This window comes from Gracilinanus agilis, chromosome 2, assembly GCF_016433145.1.
Source record: "Gracilinanus agilis isolate LMUSP501 chromosome 2, AgileGrace, whole genome shotgun sequence".
Classification (NCBI taxonomy): domain Eukaryota; kingdom Metazoa; phylum Chordata; class Mammalia; order Didelphimorphia; family Didelphidae; genus Gracilinanus; species Gracilinanus agilis.
The window spans coordinates 223,742,038-223,765,180 of NC_058131.1; the positions used below are offsets into that span (position 1 = coordinate 223,742,038).

Here is a 23,143-nt window from a genome sequence, read left to right on the forward strand (position 1 = left end):
CAGATCCTCGAGCACATCCAGCTATCCATCTGGGCCATCGTCTGTAACACGTTGCCCCCTGGAATGATCCCATGTGAAGGAGGCCTCATACACCTCTATGCCTGGCTGAATTTCTATAGCACCGTATGCTGCCCTTGGCTGCAAGTTATCAATAAACCAGTCTGGTTCATCTTAACATCATGGCATGCCATTCGCGTGAACTCTGCACTATATTTGCATAGCAGGGCTGATGGATGAGCTCAAAGGATGTCCATCCAAGCACACATCAGAGTGCAGACTACAGGGATTCTTCATCCAGTTTGGTTTTTTTGTTTAGTTTGAAAGGTTGAACTCTTTACATGGCTGACATTTATTAGTTATTTCTTAACCTCCCTCTGCCTCAGTTTTCACATCTATAAATAAGGGGTGATAACACCTCTAATAGACCTAAAAAGATATAATGAGGAAATGAATGTAAAGAGCTTCATAAAACTGGGGCACCACACATATGTTAGTTATCATTTAGGAGACTGTTATTTCTTGGGCTTGTTCTTATCATCAGAATGTTATCTGCAAAGTGTAGTATCTAGAGAGCTTCCCCACCCATGGAGAATCCCTCTTCTACTTGGAATCTTCAATGTAAATAATATTTTTATTGTGCTTTTGAGTTTGCAAAACATTTTACAGACCTTACCTCACTTGATCCTCAAAGTAACCTTAAGAAATTAGACATCATTATTGATGATGAGGAAAATGTGACTTGCCTAAGGTCACAAAGCCAATAATGAATGGGCAGAAGCAGGAATAAAGACCCAGGTCTTAAAATCCTACCTAGTGCTCTTTTCATTCTACCATGCTGACAAACTAATTGAATGGCAAACACTTTGGCTAGCATGTGTCCTGTCTCTTCACCTTATAGTACTAACTAGAGAATCATTGAACTCAGCTATCTCTTTTGTTACATATATCAAGAAATATTCCATTACTTTATCATATACATGGGAAATGCCCTGATGGAGGGAAGGGACGGGAATAGGCATTTATTAAAAGTTTACTATGTGCTGGGAACTGTTATAAGCTCTTCATAAAAATTATTTTATTTGAGATTCACAACAACCGTGGCAGATAGATAGGTGTTATGATTATCCTCATTGAATAGCTGAGGAAACTGAGACAGAGGCTAAGTGACTTGACCAGAGTCCCACAGTAATTTGAAGGATAGATTTTTAACTAAGGTCTTTCTGTCTCCAGGTCAAGTACTTTATCCACTGTGTCACCTACGTGCCTCAAGGAAAACACTTTTGTTGGGCCAATAAGCCACAAGCCCAGAGGTCTTGGAAACCGTATTTCGTAGTGATTTCATGCAATTGTGAAGATGTGTCCTGCCATGGACAGGATGCCGGTGCCTGCTAACACCTGACTGTCTTCATGTCAGCAAGGATCTCCTTATTCTCATCAACATTTGTATACAGATGATGAAGTAGACAGACATTTTCAATAGCTATTGGTGTTCTTTATTCAGTGGGGAAGGGAAATTTAAGACTCCTCTCTGTGATTTTTAAAAAAATAACCATTCAGGATCCTGCCCTCTTTCACATATCTGCTGTTGTCTCCAGCATCAACTTCCTCTTAGCCTGGTCCAGCTGCATTTCCTGTCTTTGTCTTCTTTGGTATCATTTCCACTTCCTTATTTAGCACCCTGGGGACTGAGCTCTTAGAATCCAAATGTGTGGTTCCACTGTCATTGATAAAGGATCAGGTTTGTTATAGAAATGCTGATAGACTGGTGCCCTTTTTAACTCTTGTTCTCTCCCTCTCTGATGAATGATCTTAGGATGATTTGGTTTAACTGGGTCTCACACCAAGGTATCTACAAAATTATTTTCCTTCCATAGCTAATCACTCTCTTATGAGGTAACATGGCGCATACTTTTATTACTTAAAATTTTTTTTCAATTAACAAACATTTATTATCTCTCCTGATTACCCATTTTAAAGAAAAATTCCTTTTAACAAATATGCATATTTATATTGTTCATAATTTTCCACCATTTTGATCTGACCATCTGCAAATGGCACTTTATTTTTTACATTGATGTGATTTGTAATCAACATTATCTGACAGTTTATGATCTGCGGTTTGGCCCTCCCTCATACCCCTCCCTCTTCACCAAGATGGCGGGTAATACGATATCTGTTGTACATGCGCTCACTTTATTTTCTAAAACAAGTTGTTCAAAAAATCCAAGTTAATGACCACTCAAGAGCCTGTGGTCATAGAATCATAAATTAGGGGCTGGAAGGGAAATTAAAGAAATCTAACACTCTTATTTTGCAGATTAGAAAACTGAAGAAGAGAGAAGTTATAATTTGTCTGAGGTCACACAGCTAATTAGGGTTTGATGTAGGATTTGAACCCAAGTCTTCTGCTTTCAAATTCTATACTCTATTCATGATATCATTACTGTCAAACTCAAATAAAGTGTCACTAATTCATACATAAGGATCTCTGTGGATTGTATATTGACTTAATTTTACAATGTATTTTTCTGGTAATATTTTTGCATTTATATTTATATTGGTGAAATATTTATATTCCATTGTTATATTTGTATTATAATAATATATCATGTGATATTTTATGATAATATTATAAATTATATTTTAATCTACTTCTAATCTCATGGTGCTCTACAATAATGGGCCTGATCAGGCTAAAACATATTACAAAGAAGGAATTATATAGGAAATCTATGTAAAAGATGCTATTGGATAAATTTATGATAAAAAAATGAAAAACTAGTCATGTAGCAAGAATAAGTGCCAACCACTGATAGCCCAGGTCAATGATGGCAAATCTTTTAGAGATAGAGTGCCAGACCCGGTCCCCACCCCATTCCCCAGACCAAGTGCCATGCCTGCCCCCACCCCAGAGACCAAGTGCCAAACCCTCCCGCCATGCCACCCAGAACCCTCCCACCCCCTTACCTCAGACAGGGGAAGAAGGAAATGTTCCCATTGGACTGCTGGTCAGAGGGGCAGATGATGAGAGGTGCCTGTGGAGAAGGCAAGGAGAGTAGCCCAGCCCTCTACTCCCCTCTAGCTATGTGCCACACTGTGAGCTATGCTCCCCTCAAACCTAGCTCTCCTCTCCAAACCCACCACAGGAACTACCTTCACCACAGACTCAACAGCTTGCTGTCTACACCACACTCTCAGGCAGCATGTGAACAGCCCACCACAGAGAAGTTTCTGCATACCCATTTGGGCATGTGTTCACCATCACAGTTCTAGGAGCTCCCTTGGTAGCCTTGAAATGTAAAGAAAAAAAGGTTCCTTATCCAAAAGTTAGGCTGGCCCTGGCTGGTGAAATTACTGTGAAGGCATAGTTGAGACTCTTTGCATTGGGTAGCTAGCCATGGTAGGGCTGCAAACATAAACATTCAAAGAAAGAGCTACATTAATGAAATAAAAAATTCTTTGGCATATGTTGGAGGGTTATTTGAGACTTAAAAGCATATTCCATACCATGATTTGCTTTTGACTACAATCAGAAAAATTATTTTATTTTGAGAATTTGTTGCTTAACATATCTTTCCAAGTTTTGGAGATTCCATCAATAATATGTCCCTGTGGAAAATCTATTGCCATAATTATAGCTAACTTGATAAAATGATTTATGTTAGAAAGCTATACATATACAGCCAATGAATCAACAAGCATTCATTAAATACTTATTATGAGAAAGGCGCTGGGGCTGAGCTTTGTCAGCCTCTCCCCCTTTAACTTGGCACTCAAACTCCCACACTGGGATCCTTTTTATTTTTTTTAAGAGATGAGGAAACTGAGTCAGAGGCAGCATTTGAATTCAGGCCTTCCTGATGTCAAAGCCTTTCCTAAACCCTTAATTGCTAGTGCCCTGCTTCCCAAATTACCTCATATCTAACTATTTTGTATATATATGTATGTATGTATGTATATGTATATACTTGTCTCCTATGGGGGGAAAAAAAGCTAAAAGAAAAAAACTATCTTACTGATCTCTTTTTCTTAAACTTTATTTAAAGGAAAGAAACCAAAACCACTGGAGTTCCCTAGTTGAAAACTATTAGACCCCGCCCCGCATCCCTGAATCTTCTCAAATGCAAAAGCTCCTCCCAGGTGCAGGATTGGTCCTTATATAAACCAATCATACGCCAGTAAGTAGGGAGTGTGGCCTCTCATAGGATTGGTCCAATTCAGGACCAATCCCATGCCAGGAAATAGGGCGTAGTCCCTCCCCTGGCATAGGACCAGTCCACTCAAGACCAATCCCACATCAGGAAGTAGAGGGGAGGTACTCCTGGGGCATGCTGGGAGAGGTAGTTCCCCGGCATGTACAATCTTTTAAAACCCACACTCCCCCCATTCAAATATAAGCACCTTAGAATTTACCAATTCTTTTATTCTTTGTACTTGTACCTAGAGCTAGGTACCTAGAGCCTCAGAGTGGGCACTTAATACTTGTTGTTTAAGGTAGCTGAAAGGTAAGTGTCTCCATATCCTCATTTCTTTTTCTTTTTTTTTTTAAACCCTTACCATCCATCTTGGATTCAACACTGTTTTAGTTCCAAGGCAGAAGAGTGGTAAGAGCTAGGAAATGAGAGTTAAGCGATTTGCCAGATTTGCTCTATTTGCCGAGGGTCACACAGCTAGGAGGTATCTGAGGTCAATCCACTGAGCCACCTAGCTGTCCCCTTAATCCTCATTTCTGCACTATTTTCCTACACCTTATATCCACAACAAGCCCTTTATTGAAGGCTACTGAGGATGGAGATGGGAAACGATAGAGTTAGGTTAAGGGGAAGAATGGGCTTCAGTTCTGCCTCTTCTTGGGTCTCCCATGAAAGTCCTAGAAGGGTACCAAAGCCCAAGGCACTGAGTAAGAGGGTCTGCCTTGCACAGACTGTTGAGTCAAAACCTGAGGATTTGGGAAGGAGCCCGAGTAGGACACCTGGTACAGATATAGTAAGTGCTTAAAATCTTGTTCATTGACTCCTGCCAGGTTATCAAGCACACCATTAACCAACCGGTGATGGATGGGAGCAAGATGCCTCTCCACTACTCCTGTCAGTTGTAAATCAGGAAAATTAAACCACTGCGACCCATCTGACCTCGGGGGATTTCCTCCAGACAAACTCAGATTCCTGAGCAGTCTGCCATGAAAGCACGAAAAATCATCAGACCCAACTTGAACCTTTGGTGGCTGCTGATCAAACCCACAAGCAGACACCCAACTTAACTACACTCACTGAATTCATTCCCATTCCCCCTTGAAAAGAAATTCTCAAAGGCCACAAAAGTGATGATGGAACCAGGCTCTTCTACCTCCTGTAGCCAGGATCCTGCGCTTTCTGGCAGATGAAATACACTTAGGAGAATGCATGTTTCCAGTGATGACTGGGAGCTTCTTGACTTGTGGCTGGAAGTAGCTTATCCCTTAAAAATGTCTTTGACCTCAGTCACTGTTTAGCCTCATACCTCACCAGAGTGTGGTTTCCTCTTTCTGACCAGTAGCTTATGGTTGAGCCAGGAGCTGAAAAGATTTTTTTTAATGTTCTTTTCCCCTCCATTTTTAAACTAAGATGGCCACTTCTACCCAATTTCACTGATTTATATTAGGGACTAAATACAGGCTAGTTGGATCAATTCTCTGTACCCGCCACCCCCTTAACCAAGGAGAGAAAAGGAGTGAGAACCAGCCAGAGAGAATGATGATAATCTATAAGGGTGATCTCTGACTCCAAAGGAAATGATTTTGCCAACCCCTGTTTGGAGCTGTGGATTCCAAGGTACTTGAGAGCTTCTTACCTTGGATGCATTGGTAGCAGGTGCTATTAGTAAACTTAGTTTACCTCAGTATAAAGCAGCACTTCTCTGAACATCCAAAATGGGTCTGTTGTGTAGATAGAACCAGTTATATGTATTGTACTCATGTCTATCTATTTCATCAACCCAGGCTAAAGCAGGGACCCAGGGTGGCAGAGAGCCTCATACCCTTCTTGTGTGAGGGAATATGTCTCTTCCATTGGTTTATGTGCTCTAGTTATACAATGTCTGCTCCTTGAAGACCTCTAAGAAATCCTCTACGACCCTGATGAATGTAGCCTTGATAGTAGATTAAGAGACTGAAGGGGCCTCAGAGATCACCCAATACAAACCCTTTATTTTACAGATGAGGCACAGAGAGACGATTGACTTTTTAAGAGCCACACAGCAAGTCAGTGGCAAAGGAAAGGCTTATATTGAAGTTCTTTTAACTCCATCCCTCCTACTAGGTCACCCTGTCACCCTGTCTCCCTGATAATTAACTCTCTTCTTCAGGTGATCATGTGGGTGCCAACACATAGGGATTACAGCAGCCACCCCCTATAAATACCTATATTTAAAAATTAGTGTTAAATCTCTTGAGAGATTTGCTCTAGGTATTTTTAGACTCAGGCTTGAATCTGTCAGTCATGGTTGGTCTTCAGCAAATAATACACATGCTATTGACCTATACACTTATAACTGAATTTAAACTACTCCCCCACGTGAGTGGCCTTCACTTTTATGCTGCATGGGGTTTTTTGTTCTTATTAGTATGGAGCCACTGTAATTAAACTAGAGGACTTCCATTTTATTGAGTAATCTTGCAGATTCACCTTGAACCAGAAAGTTAAATTGCTTTGCTGCCTGAAGTACGAATGCTTAAGTAACAATGTTCCTCTGAATATTAAAAATCAGCTTTTTGGTTTCAACGATAATTCATTTCAGGTTGGAATTCTACTCAAATAAGAATCTTGGAGTCAGCCATGGCATTTTTTATTTATTTGTGTATTTAAGGATTCGCTGAATATGTTGCTTGGAGATTGTTATGCATCTAATTTCAAATGTAATAAAATCAATACTGAACATAACCTATGAACTGAAACCAAGTGATCCCTAACAGAAAGTTCAATGTAATATTTGCAAGTGTTGCTTTTTTAATTGATGCTTTTCTGAAAATTCCAATGAAACAGTTAAATGTTTGGAGGCAGAGGGACCCTTTCCATAGAAAGACAAGAGAGAAGGCAAAGGATTTCAGGGAGATTGAGCCAAGGAAGACTGTTAAAGTACTATTCAGTTTCCTCTACTATGTGGCTAATAAAAAGAATTAAAATATGAACACTGGATGCAAAATACCCTGTACACTTGTTAATCAATTTTTTGTATTCTTCAAAAAAGCAATTGTTTCCAAGACAGAGTTTCCTTCCTCCTTTGCCTGAAACTAAAAAAGGACAAAAATTGGCTCAGTGCTCATTTTTTAGGAAGATTTAGCCTGGTTGCCATCAGCCCCACCTGCCCCCTCTCGGCCCCCCCAGGAAATAGAAGGTACAAGAGGAAATCCATATGTGTGGAATTTGTTAGGGGGAATGGAAATCTGTTACCTAATTTCTTGGTGCTAAAGCTATAGTCTTCATATTTCACATACTTGACATATAGACGGAATCTTTCTTTCATTTTTTTCTACCCAGAAAGTAAAGCTTCTTTTCCTCTCTTTCTTGCTTGTTAGGCACAATGCAGTACCTTATAGGTTCCTTAATGACCAAAGCTTGCTGTTCTACTCTTGGCCATCAATCCTTGGCTAAGTTTCATTTTCCCAGGAAGTTCTGAGGCTGACTGAGGAGAGAGTTGAAGCAGTGCTAGCACTCACTGCCAGGCTGTTCTGGATCATGGTTATCATTTCAGAAGCCCAATCTTTGTGGGTGGTCAGCAAGGAATCAAAGACCTATGGCATTTATTACATTTAAAGAATTTTTTTAAAAAAACAACAATATTTGGATCATTCATGTATTATAGAAATGATATAATGTTAAGAAAATGTAGGATCCCCCCAAACAGCAATATCTATCTATAGTTGTATATTTTTCAATGCATATTTATGTATGGTTTAAATATGTTTACTTTTCAGGATGTTTTTATTGGGAGAAAAAATTAAATCTTGAAATGCGTTATTCAGATCAAAAATACAAATGTTACCATTGACAATTGCATTACAGAGTGTGCCAAAATAGGCATGCAAGCACTAATATATTTGGAAGTTTGGGGGTATTTTTAATTCAATCCTTCCCTGAATTATTTGCCATACACTTAACATTTAAGTCTAAAGTGGGTAAGGAGTTATCTATCTAGTCCAATCCTCTTTTATTTTACAGATGAGAAAACTGAGGCAAGAGAACTTGAGTGATTTGCTTAATGTCTCACTGGTATAACTTGGGAGAGCCAGAACTCTGACCTAGAACCTTAACCCCAAGTCCAGCACTCTGCATAGCACCAATTTGCCTCAGTATCTTCCTAAGTGTTCCAATGGGAAAATTAGATTATTAAAAGTATTAAACTAGTGTGTATACTTTTTCTTTTCTTTTGGAGATTGAATCTTCCTACCTTACCCTGGCTAGAAGTGCAGCAGTCATTCACAGGCCTAGTCCCACTACTGATTGGGCCAGGAGTTTAGGCATACTCTACATCTCTGACTTAGGCCGCTTTGCCCCTCCTTCGGCAATCTGGTTCTGCTCCATTCCTCTAGGGGGCTTATCATATTGATACCAAATGTAGTCTGGACACCCATTGGCTAAGTTCACTGCAACTCAAAACTCCCAAACTCAATCAATCCACCATCCTCAACTTCCCTGAATTATAGGTATCTGACACCATATGTTGCCAGTTTTCAAACTTAAAAAAATTAAAGGGATAAAAATATCTTGAAAGAAAACTTTTTTTAAATGCCACTCATTTTCTTTTCTAAAAAAAAGGTGATTTATTTTACTGTTTTAATATACAGTCTTAATATGTTATGGGTAAATCATAAGAATTTTTCTGTGTTTAGTTTAAACATTACAATACAGACATGAATTCTTCCATTTAAATGTACAAAGGTATCCAACTGGTGTCTGCTAGCAGCTTGACCAAGGGTGCACAGAGCTTTCTGTGCAGTAAAAAAAGCAGACAGATTACAACATGAATATAAAGGGCTTTTTCCAAGATGTATAAAAAGTTTGAAATAAACAAATAAGTGTCTGCTCCACAGGACAGACAATAAGCATTTTTAACTGACCGATATTTCAGACCAGAAGTAGCATAACCCTATTAACAGTACTTATAAAATGGCTTAACAATATTTTATCAAAGAATTTGCACTTTAGGTAAAAACAAAACAAAATAAAAACTGAAAAAAAAAAACTGAAGAAAAACAGTAGCCAAGAAACTGCACGATAAAAATGCAGAAGTAACATAAAATATTTCCACCACTATTTAAATGTCAAATTTAATCAAGCAATAGTTTTCAAAAACAAAACAATCCCCCTTCTGTTAAAAATAACAGCATTGTTCTGCCTATTTTCCACTGAATTTTACATATGAACAGACTATATATATTTGCTTTTCTTCCACACAGAGAAATGTCCATTTGGTCTGCCACTTTAGGCATGTTGGTAGCTATTAATCCTGCCCTTTCCTCTAAATGAATAACAACTTAATTTTGTTTTCCGTACTGCCAGCCTTCTGGAGCAGGTGCAATGTCTCAAGTAAAATACACTTCTTTTTCTTTATACAGTGCAGAGTATATGGGCTTGAGTTCCGACGATTATTCTCTACTCCAGGTCGCTGTCTTTTTCTGGATTCAGTGGTGTGCAGTAGTTGGGCTTGTCTGAAGGAACATAGCCAGGCAGACACAAACATTTGTACGAACCTTCTGTGTTAATGCACTTGGCATTTTTGCAGAGGGACATCCGGTTGTTCAGTTCATCACATTCATTTACATCTGTAATAAGATCAAGAGCATGATTAGAAATCTGTCTCGGTATCCAACTAAATAAGAAGGGAGGCAGCATGACCCAGTACAAAGAGGACCAGCCTTGTCGTCTGTAAGACTTGGTTCAAGTCCTGCCTCCAACACACATACTAGCTATGTGACTACAGGAAAGTCACTTAATCCTTACTGCTCTTTAGGCAACTCTCTAAAGTGATACATTCATTACAGATAAATTGCTATTCTGCTTGTGGAGAGAGAGCCCATGCTGAGAGTTTCTTTTGCCTATTAAATTAGAGGTCTGAATCCAAAAAAAGGAGGAAGAAAGACAGCAGAAAAAATATTTTAAATATGCTATTTAAATGCCAAGTTAATTAAGCTTTTTATGGTATCGGGTCTCATTCTGGACCCTTATCTTATTTCCTTATTTTCTTATTGCTTCTCTTTGTCTATGTGGCATGAATGACTTTTTCAGTTGTCAAAAGGGATTGTATATGCAGAGCTTTGGAAGATTTTCTGTTTTAAAAATTTTATTTATTTAGAATATTTTTCCATGGTTACACGAATCATGATTTTTCCCGCCCCTCTTCCCTCCCCTCTCCCTCATCTGACAAGCAATTCCACTGGGTTATACATGTATCATTATTCAAAACCTATTTCCATGCTATTCATATTTGCAACAGAGTGGTCTTTTAATCACATCCCCACTGAGCCACGTGATCAATCCTATGTTTTTCTTTTGCGTTTCTACTCTATGAAGGATTTTCTCCATCCTACATCATTCAGTTCCTGAGTGAGGTTCTATAATCTCCTTGCCTGAAAAGCTTTCAACAAAAGAATGGCATAAACATATGAACTCAGAAATGTGTATTTAGAAAAGGAGGTGGGAGACCTAGTCAAGTCAGCAATCATTTATTAAGCACCTACTATATGCCAGGCATGGTGCTAAGCTTTGGGGATATAAAGAAAAGCAAAAAATGGTCCCTACCCTCTCAAGGAACTCCTAGTCCGATGGAGGAGACAGTATGCTACATGCAGATATATATGAGGTGAAATAGGAGATAATTTGTGTAAGAAAGCATTAGCATTAAGAATGAATTGATTTTTTGATCCAGAGTAATACCGCTACTAGGTCTGCATTCCAAAAATATTTTTTTAAATGGGGATGGACCTGTTTGTACAAAAATATTTATAGCTTCTTTTTTTGTGTTGTGGCAAAGAATTGGAAACTAAAGCAATGTTCTTCAATTGGGGAATGGCTGAACAAAATGTGTTATGATGGTGATGGAATACTATTGTGTTATAAAGGATGATGAACAGGATAACTTCAGAAAGAGCTGGAAAGACCTACATGAAGTGATGCAGAATGAAATAAGTAGAACCAGGAGATCATTATACACAGTAACTGCAATATTGTGGAATGACCAAATGTGATAGATTTTACTACTAACAGCAATACACTGATCCAGGACAATTCTGAGGGACTTATGAAAAAGAATGCCATCCATCTCCAGAGAAAGAACTATTAGAGTAGAAATGCAGATGAAAACATATAATTTATCACTTTTTTATCTGGGATTTTGTTTTGGTGTTTCAGTTTTATAAGATTATTCACTTATAAAAATGAATAATATGAAAATGTGTTTTGTGTGATAATACTTGCATAAACCAGATTGAATTGCTTGTCAGCTTTGGGAAGAAGAAGAAAAGAAGGGAAGGAGACAATATGGATCATATAACCAGAAAACTTAAGTGGAAATTCATTATTAAAATAATTTTTTAAAACCATGACTAATTTCAAAAACAAAAAAGAATGAATTGAGAAAAGGTTTCATGCAGGAAGTAGGAAGTTAGAAGGCAGAGATGAGGAAGGAAAGAATTCCAGGCCTTGTAGGGTAATCAGTGACAAGGCCAGGGGTTAAAAGATAGAGCTGTTGTGTATGAGGAACAACACATGATATTCCATGAACAGAAAACAAAGGATGACAGATGGATAGCCTGGGTGCTGCAGTGGTCACTATGACAAATAAAAGAGCTTAAATTCAAGGACGTCTTCTAGGATGTTGGCTAATTACTTTGTGGAAATTACTTAGAAGGACCAGGGAGGAATCACAAGTTAAGGAGGTATAGACGAATTGTTCTGTGTGAAGTAAAATGTCTAGCTTGGATCCCATGCACTCTGGTGGTAGGACATAGGAGTCACAAAGTTATGTGGCATGTCAGAAGGCTGAACTTCTGGGTTCTGCATCAGGGTGGGTGTCCAGAGAAACAACATGGCAGAGCTTGCGTGATGTGGCTATGTAAGGAGGAGCATGTTGGGTTTTTAAAAGAAGTGCAGGAAGCCCAGTTGCCCTCTTGATTTTTGTACCCAATTCTGTTATCTAAGGATTTGTTCTCTCACTGTCTGAGAAGTCCAGGCACCAGCTTCTCTATTTAGTCATCTCTGTCAAGCAGGCAGCACAGCATGGAGGGGACCATGCTGGGTTGGGATCTGGAACCTGATCTTAAATTAGAAAGACTGAAGCCTCTCTCTCTTTCCCCTGTCCCTCTCTGTCTCCCCCCACCCCCCTCCCAATCTCTCTCTCTGTCTCTCCCACCCGTCCTCTCTCCCCCCCTAATAAATGCTCATAAATCTGGTAATTAGCTTCCAGATAAATTTTTACTTATAACAGTGCTCTATCTTGGGAGGGTGTTATAGAGGCACTGAAATATCAAAACATTTTTTCAGAAGTCATTATAGCCAAAAAAATTAATCACTTCATGGCTAACATGGTCAAGAACCAGTCTTTTGGTTGTTGGATAAGAGGTGCAGTTTCCCTTGGGGTACTCCCTATAGCTTTTAGCACTTTTCAGACCCCACAAGACCTTGCACCCTGCTAGTACATCATTTGAGACCTCAGATTCAGGACCAGCATATAAAAGGTATTAGAGTGAGACTTTTAAGGAAAATTTAAGTTATAGCATTTAAAATACAGATCAATAGTAATCATACTAAACAACCTCATCATTATATGCAACCGTTCCTTTGTGAAAATGCATTCCTAATTCTAATTTGGTACCACAAAAAATATTAACCTTCATTCTTCAAGAATGAAGGTTAATATTTTTTGTGGTTGCCAGAGATGACTAAAATGTGGTTGGCTTTAGGCTTCCAACTTCAAGCCATTAGAGAATCAAAGAATTTCAGCTGGAAGGGACTTCAGTGCTTATCTTAACAGGAATACCCTCTACAAAATACCTTACAAGTGGTCACTTCTGTTGAAGAGAGAGCCCACCATATCTTCAAGTAGCCCATTTTACTTATGGATATAAACATTAGGAATACATTTTTTCCCCTGACATCAAGCTTAATTTGCTTCTTTGGAAATTCTACTCGTTCATAGTTCTGTAACTTGGGCAAAACAGAGTAAGTCTAATTTCTCTTCCATGTGACACGTCTTCAAATATTGGAATACTTCAAATGCTTGAAGAAACCACTGATAGGGGCTCTGAGATTTAGACACAGATTTGCAAAGAGCCCAAGAGTGCAAAGTTCTCTTCTGTGAAAAGCAGTATATGTTGTGGAAAAGAGCAATAGGCCCAATGAAGTTTCTAAGTCTGTCCATCGAACTTTCTTCACCTAAACTGACAAACTCATTATACATTATTATTACTAATATGTATGTATGTATGTATGTATATATATATATATATATATATGTGTATGTGTGTGTGTGTGTGTGTGTGTGTGTGTGTGTGTGTCTGTGTGTATACATTTTTTTTCTTCTTCTTCTCCAGGAGTGCTTAGCATAGTACCTGGAACATAGTAGATGTTTAATAAATGTTTGTGGACTGCTTGATTGATTGTTTGAGGTGAATGGTTGTGAGGGAATTACAAAGTAGCAGGAGCAATAAGCCACTGGAGAGAGATATAAGGATTCTGATATAGCAGAGAGAGGAGGAATTCCTGTGGCCATATGGCCTGGGATTTTGCCATAGTTAAAGGATGTACATGGATCAAGCATTTGTGACTTGAGAGTTGGCCTGATTGAGGCTTCAATCATTTCACACTCTTATGCACCTGTCTAGATATTAGTGAATAAATGATGGATGGTAACCAGCACGAAATGAAATAATGGTCTTATTCCTTGTGGCTATTCTGCTACATGGTTGATAGTCCTAACATATAAGCTGGGGACTGAAGCAGTTATAAAAATGTAGCACAGGAGTTATTTCAGAGCTATCACCAAATATGGAAAGGTTATATAGGGATAACCCTCTCAAAAGACATCTGATGGTCCCGATTAGGAAAAACCGTTTAGGTTTCTAAGGCATTTCTTTTTCTGAGATCTCTTTCCCTGACCAGTACTAGTATCCTTTGAAATGGATACCTCTTTTCGTAAGCAAATTTAATAAATTACCGATATATGAAGATACCGAAGTCTCTGGGACATAAGAAAGATCATGCCCATTCTCATTTATGCTAATGAATTATTTAGAGAAGTCATTATTTGTTATTAAATCTGTAGTCAAAAGTCAGGTAGGAGAGTAGCTAGGTAGCTCAGTGGATAGAGTCACACCTAAAGAGGGAGGTTCTGGATTCAAATTTGGCCTCAGATACTTTCTAGTGATATGATCCTGGTCAACTCACTTAACCTCAATTGCCAAGCCTTACTGTTTCTCTACCTTGGAACTAATACTTAGTATTTATTCTAAGACAGAAGATATGGGTTAAAAATTTTTTTTAAGTCAGCTAGGTATAACCTGTTTCATTCTAAAGGAATAAAAATCTGTTTTCCTTTAATTGTGTAAATCCAGTCCCAGATGTGAGAGAAGAAAACCATCTCTAACAAGTCACTGTATTCTTACCAACACAAGTCATCTTTGTCATATCCAAGTGGTAGCCATCAAAGCAGTCGCATGTGTAGCCCTCCTGTACTCTAACACAGCGGCCATTTTCACAGCCATTGAGGATGCCACATTCTTCTGCCTGCAACTCCTCAAAGCTATTTAAAAAACCTGGAAAGAAGAGAAATGATCAGATTTTAAAATGGGGAAAAATTCCAAGGCATTGATATATTATAAAGGCCCAATGACAAGTTAGCTGCTTCTTATGACTTCAAATACGACCTGTTCTCAGTATAAATATGAAAAACAACAAACATGGGCAAGGCCACATGGGATTCATTCACAACTTTAGAGTCACCTATAAAACTATAGCAAAAAAAGTTATAAAGAATAAAGCATCAAATACTGGGCAAAAAGGTAAACATGGAAGAAATGCTGTTAGATCTGACTATTCATTATAATTGTTGACAACTGAAGTTTAATGTTAAACTATATAGTTTTCACAGTCTTTATTGGAAGTGATGTTATTTAATAGCAGCAGGGGGGGGAATGGGTGGAAATGGGTATTATTTAGTAATCAAGATTAAACCATTGAGATTCCCTATTAGAGCTATTAGGCAGCTACTACAATGAATACCCCAAGGGTTTAGAGGGAGGGTACTTTCAAAACCAGAAAAAGGTTAGCTGGCTGCTACAAATTCAAAGTCTATCTGATATGGGTTTAAAAATATCTGCTAAAATGTATATATTGCTTTAAAGTTTACAAAATACTTTACATTATTATTTCATTTGACCTTCATGACAACTTGAAAAGGTAAATACTTTTATTACCCCTATTTTAAAGGTGAGGAAATTGAAGCTGAACAACTGAAACCCAGCTCATGGTCATAAGTGTCTCAGACAAGATTTGAATTCAGGTCTTCCTGACTCCCAAGTTCAGCTCTCAATCCACTAGGTCATTTGGCTACGAAAGGGCCTTCTACCAAGAACTAAAGTTTAGAGGCAACAGGGATTCAATTGCAAAATCCTAATGAATGAGTAAATGACATCCTATGTTTGTTTACAGAATCAAAAGTACTTTTCTTAAAAGCTCTTATTCTATTTTGTGCTTCCATATATGTTAAAACTTATTTAGAGCTAAGCAGTTGGAATTTTAATAATGTCACCCCTACCAACCACCTTAAAATTTTTTTGTTGGGTACCAGTGTTTTAACTGTTTTTCCAGAATTAAAACTTAAAGCTATAAATTCATGTTGACTCAAATATGCCAGTGATATAGTGTCTCCCTCTCCTTACCAAAGAAGAGTTTCCTAAAAACCTACTCTACCACTGATGCTTATAAGATTTGCTTATTTTGTCAAAGTGATCTCTCAAAAGAGCAGCAGATGGCAGCAAAGCATCATCTTTGATATACTGAGGGACAAATGGTAGGAAAGGTAATCTTTCAGCAACCTGAATCCATTCCACTCTTTTGAAGAACAAAGGAATACTAGCACAGAGGAGGGAAGCTATGAGGCATATGGTGATGACAGCATATGGAAGCCTGGGGTTCAGGCTATGTAGGAATAGAAAAACAAATCCAGATATTTTTGGTGTTCACTGCTGTCTTAGGATTCTTCATCTCCTTGGCCTTCTACCTTCCATTTCTCATACTGGCTAATCTAGAAGTGTGAATAACTGCCACTGTCTGCTTTCTTTATTCCTACTTAGGGACTGCTGAGATTTGCTGGAAAAAGTCATGAAACTATGCTGCTTCAAAATACATAGTGATAAATTCACATTTACACGGTACTCTTAGATTTATAAAGCAAAACCTTAAATGTACATACATTGCCTCACTGAAGCCTCACAATATGCTGAGAGATGGTTGCTACTGTTATAATTTTTTTGCATTTTCAGGTGAGCAAATGGAAGGTGTGATAGATTAATTGACATATTCACGTAGCTAACAGGAGTCAAAAAGCATAACTTGAACCCAGAGCTCTCCTACTGATTTAAAATCTAATCTGACACTTTTCATTATGACATGCCTTTCAAATGACTGAACTGTATTCATGTTATCTGACTTCTATTAGGCATAAATAACAGGTCCACCTATCTAGAGATGGAAGGGTCCTACTAATGAGACTTGCTCAAGATTACACAGGTTGTAAGCAACAAAGCTAGGATTTGAACCCGGGCTCTCTGACTCCAAAACTAGTGTATCCCTTGTGAGATTGTTTATTTCCTGTCAAGTCTATGTCATTTCCTATAATAGCCTTACCTACGAAAACCCATCTCAGATACACCATCCGTCCATTCCACTCTCCCCAGAGTAGCAGACGATATCCCTTCCTTCCCACTTTATAAAGGTCAGTCCAAGCCATCTACCTTGGAATTCCCTCACATTCCCTCCTCAGCATGACTGCAATCATAGGCAGGTCACTCAGATTTCTCTAACCACCTCTTTACTCCTGAGTTCTTGCCAATGATAGCCACCTCTCCACCAGGGTGTTTCCCCAGCATCTCAGATGCAACATGTTTGAAAATGGAGTCATCATTTCCCTCTACAAACCTCAAGGTCTTCCTGGATTCAACAATGGTGCTAATGACATCATCGTTCTCTCAATGGTATCTGTACGCAGGAAACAATTCTTCCTGCTCTGCCCATATACGATCAACATCAGAGTTATAGTGGCTCTCCTTCCTCAGCGTTCTGGCAATACCTGTGCCTTTCCATCCTCACAGCCTCTTCTGCTTCAACCCTTCATTACTGCAAAGGTTGCGACAACCTCTTACACGGTCTCCCCAGCTCCAGGTAATGTTCTCTGCCAATCGGTCCTACGTTTAGCCATCCTATTAATCTTCTCGAAGCACAAATGAAGTCACTCCCTACTGCGTGACCCATCATTGCTCCTTAGTGTTTTCTATATTAAGTTAAACTTTTCCACCTGACAAATCCATAAACAGAGTCACTATTTAACTTTTTTTAAAACCTTTACCTTCTGTTTTAGAATCTATGCTGATTGAGAAGGCAGAAGAGCAGTAAGGGCTAAGCAATGGGAGTTAAGTGACTTGTCCAGGGTCACACAGCTAGGAAGTGTCTGAGGTCAGCTTTGAACCCAGGACCTCCTATCAGCTGCCTCCTAACAACTTAACTTTTGATGTTTATCTCCTCTCATTCCCCTACCCCCCCAGTTTAGTACAGCCAAAGAGAGCTCCGTGCTTTTTCTTAACTTAGCTTAGTCAGTCATCCCTACTCTCTGCTATCTCCTGCTGTTCCTCCTGCTTTAGCTCCAGTGTAATTCCTCCATTTCAGATTCTTTTCAATTGGTTTGGTACCCTACTTCAGGTGTACCTGTTGTGGCACTTAATGCATATGCTCCTAAAATGTAGATCTTCACATACAATATTATCTTCCCAGTTAGACTATGATCTCCTGAGGGGCAGTCTGATCCACCTTTGAATCCTAAACAGCACATCACACAGTGCTCTGCCCAATGATGGTCAGTACTTGGATAGGGCCACCAAATGAATAAATGTTTTCTACCATTGTTCTTCATTTTTCAATGGGCCGGAAAGGGTCCTGCCCAACTCATGAGTAAAATCAAGTCATGCCCTCGAGGAAAGTAAGTGGGATAAATCTTTGAAGAGCTCTGTAACTTCTGAGAAATTGGAAAGGCCATACATATTCAAAGCTGTAGGTCATTGTTTGAACTCTGCTAACTATGTTGCCAATAGAGGGAGTACACAAAGGACCAAGAGACTCATTTCTTAACATTTGTAGTTAATTAAAAATCACCATTAATGCAAGGCTAGCATGAAAAAGAAGGCATCAAGCCAGGCCACTTCCATATTAAAGATCAGGGAAGCTGAACAATTATGTTATATTGTAAACTTCCATGGACATGTAAGAACTGTGTGTAAAGGCAGAGATTGTTATTGTGGGGAATCTCAGCACTTGTTTTTTTCCAGCATATTTTTTTTCAGCCTATTAAGTGTGGTAATGCATGAGGATCCCAAGTTGCTTTCTTTTTACAATGGGACTCAATGCAATAAAACACTATAAGGCTTGATCCTCATGAGTTCAGGCTAATATAAAACAGGCTCATACTCTTCCTGTGTGTTCTGAGTCTGTTCCTTTTATTTTAGAAATCTGTACACAATACTTTCTAGAATGCCTCAACGGAGCATATCCTAGACAAAGTAATGATAATCATAATGACCATGACAATAATCATTAGAATATTAGGATGCTTTGAGATTTGTAAAGTATTTTTCTAATAGGTAGGTGCTATTACCATCGTCATTTTCAGTCAGAAATTAACTAGCCCCTGATCACATAGCTAATGTCTGAAGATGGGTTTGAACTAAAGTTTCCTGGGCTCCAAGTGCAGAGCTCTACCTTCTATCAGTGGCTGCAGAAATGTCCTAGTAAAATATAAGCTCTCTGAAAGCAGGGACTATTTTATTTTTGTATTTACATTACAATTTCAGAGCAAAGTATCCGGGACATCATAGGCACTTGATAAGTTCTGGCTAACATCATCAGTTAGAGGGGTACAAAGGACTGGTAACAGGAGAGTATACATAGTATTTGGAGATGGGGGTCAGGGTAGAGCAAGTCTTAGAGGAATTTTAGACATTAACTTTAGTTCCACTCTTCTGAAAGAAAAAGCATATGTAAGAAGCTACACTGAGTAATAGGCAATCTATGGCTCTGAAAACAAAATGGTATTATCATCACATTAAGGGGCTGCCAGATATTATTTATCCAAAGAAATCTGCCGTGTAACTTTTCAACCATGCTGAACTTAATTAGAAATGAATGCTCCTCTTAATCAGAAAGCATACAGAGCACCAAACAGAAATCTTTGGACAAGGCTGTGATCAGTGATGCATGTTGCTCTCAAACTCTGTGCTTGTCATTAGTTTGTTTTACGTGATGGCGAAGAGGCATGGCAGAACAAAATGGTTTTTTATATTTGGTAATGTAACAATCTGACAAAAAGCAAATTCTTTTTCTACACTTCCTTGGGTTGACAATTTAGAGGCAATACTTTCAGAAGGACAGAAAGTCATGTGAGATGTGCAAATGACACATAAAACATAAAACATGTGAATTCCCATTTCTATTCAAGGAGGGATGCCACGTGTTGTCCACTGGTTTTCCCTTAAGAAAACAACATTTTTTCAAGTTGAATATGAGCCTTTTGTGGCTGAAAATTCTGCTTTCCTACATCAAACATTTCTTTTTCATGTGTCTTGGTTTTCTGGGACAAGCTGCCCTGATCGTATCATATGACATTATATGTAAATGAGAACGAAATTTACACATGTGTACTACCCCTCCCACACAAGTTCTGCCCAGCATCCATAGAAAGTCAGCATATATCAGGGGTATGCTAGCAAATGTTTAATAACTGTCTCTCTGAAAGAAAAAAAAGTATGTGACAGATTTTTAAATTATTTTTCCATCACTTTCCTAACTTTAGACAAGCAAAAAAATAACAAATCAAACTCTGATTTGCAATATTTGATGCGCACACTGTAAATTTAATAATTAGCTTCCGTAAGCTGCCTTCAGAACACAACTCTGGCATACATAATTTCTTACTTGTGAGTATCACTTCACTTCAATAGATTAAACATGGGACATTTCAATTTAGTGAAAATAGTTATGATACACTTGGGCTGTAGATCCTGAACTGATCTAGTATCAAGTACAATCATTGGCACATAGCAAATACTTCATAAAGGCTTAAGCAAATACTTCATAAAGGCTTATTGACTGACACTAGAATTGATCAATTGAACTAGACTACCACTTAAAATTACCAAAAAAATTCTGTTCTATAACCATTGAAACCCTTTTATAACTCAAAATAAAAAAAATTTTTTTTAAAAACATGCGAAAATGCCTTTACTTCAGTGAAGAAGCTCATCTGTAACACAAGTTCTCTTTTATGTTAACTAAAAAAGTTTGCTTACGGTCCTGAACGAAGTAAGGATCTGTTTCTGGTGAATAGTGTGCATTGAAGTCAACCAAAGCATCTTGTCCATACGGTCGGCGAGGTCCTGTAACTGGAATGTTGCACAGCTGGGCATAGTCATCTAGGACAAAGAAGAAAAAACAAAATGAAAGATCACTGTTCACTTCTGAGTAGGTCTACTGAATTAGAGATAACTTACAAAATAGAGAAGCATCTATATGCTTCGTCTTCTGTGGAGAAATTAATTTCCTTTAATATGCTATCTGGATATTTTAAAAGACTTCCTTCAGCAATGCAGATCCACAATTCCTTCATGAATTGCTATGCCCTATCAAACCAGAATTCTTCTCCTAGGAGTCATCCTTTTGATGATAGTAAATATAGAGATGGTGAATCTCCATATTTAGCTAGGTTAGTGTTCAGACTATAGATATAATCTATCATGCCACCTCTTTGAAAGCTTTTCCAACAAAGTGGGGCCAGAGATTATGCTCTGTTGCATAGAACTCCACAAGTGCTAGGTCATGTCTTCATGTCTTCCCTGCCATGATGAGGCACAAGAGTAAGACTTGTATGAAAATTGTTTATTATTATCATCTACTGCTAGAATTACTACCTTAAAACAGCTGTGATGTAATAATACGTTATTATTATTATTATTATTATTATTATTATTAATTATGATGCTGGGAGGATCCAAACCTGTGATTTCACTGGGGGTAGGGAATTCCCTTTATAAACACAGACTGGCAACCTTTCTACAACTTAAATAGTCTTAAGAGTTCTTTGGGAGAACCAGTGTTTAAGTTGCATGACCATATTCACACAACCAGCATGTCAGAAATAAACCCAGGTGCTCTTTATTCCAAGGCCAGTCATATTCCCTGCTTCATGCTGTTTCCCAGTGAAAATATTATACCACAAAAATATTAGATGGTATTCTGTTTGAACTTCACAATGACTTAGTGATGGAAAATGAGATTCTAGGAATAAGAAAACAGATTTAGAGAATTTAAATGGTGGGTGTTCAAGGAAAGTAGAAGAGCCAGAATCAGAGCCTTAGTCCTCTGACTCTAATCTTTGCTCTTTCTATTATCACACACTTACATGGAAAACTCTGAAGGAATTACAAAAATGTCTAAATATTTGGAAATATATATTGGACAGACTGATTGGAAGAGACACATAAATTTGAGTTTAAAGAACATTCCAAAACTAGACCAAAACACCTCAGAAGAGTGAGAGTAGACAAAAAAAACCAATTGAGCAATTTATTAAAACACCTTTAAATTTTTTTGAAGAAAGGTACCATGTATTATTCATCACATCATGATACTATTGTGATTAGAAACATTTTGAAGGTATTAAGTAGCCAATATTCTGAAAAAAAAGACTATAACTACTTATTAAAGTCAACTGCAATTTCAGCTCTGGTGAGTCAAAACATGAAAAAGCTAATAAGTTAGATTTTTCCAGTGTTACTGATCATAACTCTGCTCGGCTTTGGCACTATGAGTACAACTATTATTGTCTCTTCTTATAGTTCTAGTCCATGTAGATATTCTTGTGACTACACAACAGGCTAGACTATTATTCCTCAACTATAAGAGCTTGGTCTACCTGACTAACCTTCTTGTCTGCTAGTATCCCTCTCTTTGATTTTCAGTTATTATTTGTTACTTGGCTATACTTCCATTTAAGTATTAATAACCATAGCATAGTTATCTCATTGATATAAGATTATTTTAGTCTACGTGGTTGGTCCTGGTTCTGTATTGGCTCCAGCGTCACTGAGCTCACAATGACAGTAGCCCATATCCTAATTAGCATCAATCTAAAAAATATTTAGAGGGAATGACTAAATGATCATTTTGATCTAAGATAGAGATACAGAAAAACATTTGTATGGATGATCTATGAATCTGTCCTGAACTATTATCTCCTAATTTTGTTTTCTTTATAGAAATACAAAGATTCAATAAAAGTCATCATTTTAAATAATTGGACCAACAGGAACTACATTCCAAAGTCCTGAAAGAATGGCAGATATGATTGCTGAGCTACTGGCATTGATCTTTGAAAGACAGTGGAGAATGGCAGACATAAGATTGGGATAATAAAAGGGCAAGTGTTCCAATTTTCAAAAAAGGAGAAAAAACAGGATTTGCACACTACGGGCAAATGAATTTGACTTTAATTCCTGGAAAATTTTCCCCTCTGACTTCTATCTCTCTTTGACCTTAATATTTCATCAAGAATTTATAACAATGTTGCTATGAACCTTGTACACATGAAAGAAATATTGATGATATCTTATCTTCATGATCTCCTTTATGAACCCAAATCTGACTGAAAATTATTTTGGTGTGCGTTTATTTATTTAGCTATCTTATAGAACAATTAACTGGAGAGTGAAGGAGAACTTGTGCGTTAATCTTAAACTATGATTGTAATGAAAATTCCTGCTATGCAAGAACAGTCATATTGGTCTATTAACTAATACAAATCTATTAAAGGCAAGCTTTATATTAGTAAACACCATGTTTTCTCAAAAAAT

General features: G+C 37.9%; 1 protein-coding gene across 24 annotated transcripts in view; it reads right to left on the reverse strand.

The window, feature by feature from the left end:
- Positions 1 to 8,777: 8,777 nt before the first annotated feature.
- The window catches only part of LTBP1 (latent transforming growth factor beta binding protein 1), a 481,657-nt gene continuing 467,291 nt past the window's right edge, over positions 8,778 to 23,143 (reverse strand). For all 24 annotated transcript variants that reach the window (XM_044663664.1, XM_044663663.1, XM_044663682.1 and 21 more), the window contains 3 exons: positions 20,585 to 20,707; positions 14,636 to 14,785; positions 8,778 to 9,799 (listed from right to left, as the gene is read on the reverse strand). In XM_044663664.1, the coding sequence (XP_044519599.1) occupies positions 9,630 to 9,799; positions 14,636 to 14,785; positions 20,585 to 20,707 (443 nt within the window). In that variant the 3' untranslated portion in view covers positions 8,778 to 9,629. The remainder of the gene's footprint in view (positions 9,800 to 14,635; positions 14,786 to 20,584; positions 20,708 to 23,143) is intronic.